Source organism: Juglans regia, chromosome 1 (assembly GCF_001411555.2).
Source record: "Juglans regia cultivar Chandler chromosome 1, Walnut 2.0, whole genome shotgun sequence".
Classification (NCBI taxonomy): domain Eukaryota; kingdom Viridiplantae; phylum Streptophyta; class Magnoliopsida; order Fagales; family Juglandaceae; genus Juglans; species Juglans regia.
In genome coordinates, this window is record NC_049901.1 from 38,032,135 (window position 1) to 38,037,538 (window position 5,404).

The window sequence follows — 5,404 nt, forward strand, 5'->3', positions numbered from 1 at the left end:
CACTAGTATATATTGAGCCGAGTTCAATATTGAACTTCCTTCTTGTTGTTTTGCCATAGTACACAAATTGAGCTTTCTATCACTCTTCATGCCGAGTCATCCGCCCAGCTTGGACTTCAAATTTGAGCTAAATTTGTGTACTATTGTCGTAGTTATTAGATCTCCTCCTCTTAAATCATGATAAACAGTGAGAAGGAGAGAAAAAGGGAAAGAAAAAGTGATAAAAAGACAAATTAGCTATATATACGACTTAATTTATATAGTAAACTTGAATGTATTGTTTAATAATCAAGAATTTATAATTTTGTAAAATCATAGAAGACTAGTTCTGCAAATCTAGATTTGTGTGAACAATACAATTATACAATCACAACAACAAGAAAATTATCTATTTATGGTAAGTTATTTCTTAGTAAAATGATTATTTTTTACTAAAATGAATATATTCTCATAGAAAATAACTCGTCATAAATGTTCATTTTTTTCGTAGTGAATATTGATGTTTCAACATGCATATTGTCGACATATAAAATATAATAAACATTTCAATTTATAAATTTATTTTTATAAGATCTTTTTGTGACTAAAATATTTATCTTTCGGCATATATATCGATTAATTTTCAACAAACACCTATTAGAGAAAGAGTAATGGTACTCATTATACATTTTATCATCATCCTCTCATTATTCCATAATGTGGTATTAAATAATTAGAGACTATTTATTATACTTCACTTGTGAGCCTATTATGTAATACCACATCAAGAAATGTTGAGAAGATAATGATCAAAATGATGATAAATAAATTTTTCCTTAGAGAAAGACAACCCAATAAAAAAAAAAAAGAAATCAAACACAGTGATTATGTGATAAGAAGTCATCTCTTGAAAATGAAATATACAGATTAATGTTAGCAATATTAATATAAGAGAAATGATATTTACAATTTTAAGATGCGTAAGTTTCGTATATTTATTTTAAAAAAAGTTAATAAATCTAAGACTCACATAAAAAATCATTTTTTAAATAGTGGTCCTTATTTTTTTTTTTTCAAAAGTAGCATGTAGGACTGTATATAGGCGTTTCTTTTATAAGCGTTTTTTTATACACTCTGAGACTATCTAGCATTACTCTTAGTAGATTTGAGGAATTTGAAGGGCCAATTTTGTATCTCATTCCAAGAATTCTACAAGCATTTCAAGTATATGCTTGGAAATATATATATATATATACGCACACCCACACACTAGGAAACGGCTAAGGATGAACCTGACATAATAATTTAAAAAAAAATGAAAAAGTCAGTAATTTATTTATTTAAAAAAAATATATAAAAAAGATAAAAAATTAATATTAAAAAAAATTTAAACTTTAGCAAAGTATGAGTATTGATCTGCATTCATATTATATGAGTACACTGTCAGAATAAAAAAGACATGAAAAAGAGATGTCAATTCATGTGCGCCGTAAGGCTATTAATGACTTTTTAATAAAACATGATCCTTCATTAAATTCTACAAGAGAGTTACAAGTCAAATGATCAAGGGTGGTCTTAAAGACCTTTTGGTAAAACATAATCCTTTATTAAATTTTATAAGGGAGTTATACGTCAAATGATCAAGAATTTTAAGAACTTTTTGCTAAAACAGAACTTAACGGATTTAATAAAAAATAAAGAAAAGTTAATGGAAAAAAAAATAATATTCACAGTTAGATAATAATAGAGTAGATATATATGAAGTGAAAGAATATTTAAAAAGTAAGTAATCTTGAACTCTTATTCTTATGTTCTTTTATCGATTAAACTTGATTGATAATAAGTACTGGAGAGCTATATTCTGCATCGGTACAACTTAAAACTATCATTTTAACAGTTTGATTAATTATATTAACATGTAGGCCAGGATGGCACTTAATTGGTCGAACTACGTAGCAAGATGCCAATTAAAAAGTAAGAACCCTACCCACCTCATGTCACGGCAGCATAATCAGCTGTCAGCAATTAATTAATGGCACTTAATTATGGCTACGAAACACATGCGAATGGGACATTTTATATTCTCAAATTAAACGCTTATAAAATTAGCTCCCACGTGGTGGAATAGCAGCACCCATTTTTGACCATGACACCTTTAGGATCGAGACTATTTCCTGGAAGTCATGCCCAATCGCATAAAAATTGATAAATTATTTTTTTTAAAAATTCTATTTATCATCCGGCCTATAAGATTCTATATCATAAATCAAATACTGTACAATTTTTTTATCTTTTTATTTTTTTCTTAATAAATATGTAGCATAGGAATAATGAGTAGAAGAATTTAATTAGTTTATATAACATAAATAAAACAAAAAAAATAAAAAATAAAAACAAAAACAAATGTAATGTGTGGTATGTGATGTGATACATAATAAAGCTCTTATTTTTTTAATCACGTTAATTGAAATGATTTAGTTTCATATATAAAACAATCATTTATAAAAAAAAAAACAGAAAAATTAAAGACAAAGAGGAAGATTTTACTATAATTCCAAAACCATGGAACTTACTAATTAAAGGTGACAAATTCTCCCAAAATTAAAGTAACATACATACGAGGGTTTCTAAAGAAATGACTTTCCACCGCTTTTATTATAAGGAACCCAAAGTCCAATTAACAAGCTCCGCTAATTAAAAATCTTGACCCCTCTTTTTTATTTATAGGACCCAATCTCTTGGGGGGTTCAAGTCATGTCTCGGCAAATCTAGCCTGACTTTGTAGCAACTGCAAAACACCCAAACACGAGATCAATCAAGTAAATTAATACTAAATATTTTCTATAGCGTAATATTACATATAATTATAGAGTGTGTAAATATTGTATAGTTATTTTAAAAAAAAATAAGATCTATAATTAAAAAATTAATTTTTTTATATAAATATCGTATTTATTTATTTTTTAAAAAATAATTACATGACAATTACATTATTTTTCTTTTTCTGTGTACGTATGCGTTTTGGAGAGAGAGAGAGAGAGAGAGAGAGAGAGGAGACCTGAAAATAAGTTTGGAGTCTGTTCCTCAGGGTGTTGTGGTCTTGTTTCAATATCCGAACTGCAGCCTTGCATCTAGTAGTACTCCATGAAAATACATTCCATAAGCCACTTGCAAATATGTAATGTATGGTACTAATTTACAAAAACAATAAAATGGTACGTAATCCTATTAATTGGAGTCATAAATTATTCTATCTCTTTGACTTGTTCAGAAGGAGTACCTATACCTAGTTTTCTTCCAAACTTTCTTGAATCTATTTAATTAAGAAATTATATTAATGTCTCTTGAGTATGTGAAAAGCACGTATATTTTTTTTTGATAATGGGATATATGAAACCCAGTTTAGGATAAAATTCTATCCGGTTTAGGAAAATTATTAACTTTGGGAAAAAGAGATTATAAATATGGATAAGATCTAGAGTTATATCAAGTCAGGCCTCGTTTATTTTCACAGATGAGATGTTATGAGTAAGATTTAATTTAAAAGTTAAATAAAATATTGTCAGAATATATTTTTTTAATAGTATTTTTATTTTAAGATTTGAAAAAATTTAATTGTTTATTTTATTTTATGTAAAAATTTAAAAAAATTATAACGATTAGATAAGATGATAAGAGTTGTGAAAACAAACTAAGCCTTAATTAATTTAGTACTACTATCACAGAAAACTCATACAATTAATAGAGTAAATAGAAACTTAATTACCCTTCCATGTCACCCTTCCCGCAACATTCCAATGCTTTAATGACTCTTTTCAACACCATATTAGCACCAACGCTGAGAATAATTATAACAATAATATAAAATTCTTTAAGACATTATATATATAAAGAATAATGAAGAATCATGATTTCTAATTAATTAATTAATTAGAAGCTTAATTTAATATATATAATTTACCTGACAGTGCTGCCTTTGAGCCGATGAAGCTGTATGTCCAGCTCTTTGAAATCCGGGAGTACTACTTCACTCGGCCTACATTCAAATTACATATAAACCAATCGTAAATTATGATAAATTATATTTATAGTCGTAGAATACACAAGTGTCGTGTAATTTCTTTGAAAAATATAAGTAAATATGATATTCATATAATAAAAAAATTATTTTTTAATAATGAACCACGTACATTCTTTTACAAGTTAAGGATTGTGCGACATTTGCGCACTCTATGACTATATCTAACATTGCTCAATATTATAAAAATAATTTACTTTACAAGATTTAAAAATTGTTATATTATATATATATATATATACACACTTACATGAGTGCTTGTTCTATGGCAGCGATGGACTTGGTTGCATCACTGAAATACAAGGACAAAGTTTGTTCCACAAAGTTGGGGCTGTCTTTATCCTCAAGTCGCTCCAATTGCATGAATTGGCTCATGTCGAGGATTTCCTGCAACAAGTAGTCATTTCTGATTCTTTAGGAGTACTGTATTCCTAAAAACGTTTTTCTGAATGGAGGAAATTTCATTCAGAACATTTGATATATATATATATATATATATATTTTAGATAAGATCATGAATTTTCTATTTCACATACATTAACATAATTACAATAAATTTTGGTGTGACATATGCAAAATCACATGCATATATAGAAGTCATTTTTTTGATTTATAATACGGAATTATGAGACCAAAAAAAAAGAAAAAACCAAAAGCATACATAATAATAATAAAAAAAATCATCCCGTACTGAAATTAATTAAAATGAATTAGGGAAAAAAAAAAGAGCAAGAAATAAGAAGGATTTCTAGCAAGCATATGTAAATAATGTTGAATCCACCTCAAACTTGAAATTACTGATCATCTTATAGAAGTAAATGATTTTTTGAGACCAAAAGGCGCCTACACACACACACACACATATATATATATATATATATATATATAACATCGAAAATAAATGAAAAGCTAAAACTATAAATAGAATTTCTTTGCAAAATAAGAGAAAATACCTCAGAGAAAAGGGATTGCCTCGCAGTAGCAATCTGTTGCCTCAAGAGCTCCATTCTTGAGAAAAACAGATAGGAAATTAATTAAAACAGACTCACGTAGTACTGAATATATAGGAGAAAAAAAAGGTAGTTAGTTTAACGTTTAAATTTCAAAAATAACTTGTATTTGAATTTTTTAAGATGGATTATATGGTTCAAATTTCATTATCTTAGTTAACCATTTTAATTAAATGGTTCAAATTTCATTATCTTAATATTTGCTATCTCTAGAGTTCATCGGTTTTTCTATAATCACTTGATAAGGAAAATGCTACTGAATTTACCGTTAAGATAGATCACTTAATCTGATAGTGCTGTCCATGTCATATTAAGAGAAATAATAAGCAGAATATAA

General features: G+C 27.1%; 1 protein-coding gene across 1 annotated transcript; it reads right to left on the reverse strand.

Moving 5' to 3' along the window:
- Positions 1–2,501: 2,501 nt before the first annotated feature.
- Positions 2,502–5,087, reverse strand: LOC108987232 (histidine-containing phosphotransfer protein 4-like). The gene is made up of 6 exons (XM_018960115.2): positions 5,011–5,087; positions 4,308–4,444; positions 3,941–4,015; positions 3,746–3,817; positions 3,038–3,110; positions 2,502–2,767 (listed from the first exon to the last, which is right to left on the reverse strand). The coding sequence occupies exons 1-6, from the start codon at positions 5,062–5,064 to the stop codon at positions 2,732–2,734; spliced, it is 447 nt and encodes a 148-aa protein (XP_018815660.1). The 5' UTR covers positions 5,065–5,087; the 3' UTR covers positions 2,502–2,731.
- Between the last annotated feature and the right edge of the window lie 317 nt (positions 5,088–5,404).

Excerpts from the sequence above, each read along its gene's own strand:
- LOC108987232 (XM_018960115.2), bottom strand. The coding sequence starts at position 5,064 with ATGGAGCTCTTGAGGCAACAGATTGCTACTGCGAGGCAATCCCTTTTC. Across the intron at positions 4,445-5,010 it reads GGCAATCCCTTTTCTCTGAG|GAAATCCTCGACATGAGCCA; the intron begins GTATTTTCTCTT and ends TACTTGTTGCAG. Across the intron at positions 3,818-3,940 it reads CTCAAAGGCAGCACTGTCAG|CGTTGGTGCTAATATGGTGT; the intron begins GTAAATTATATA and ends AATTATTCTCAG.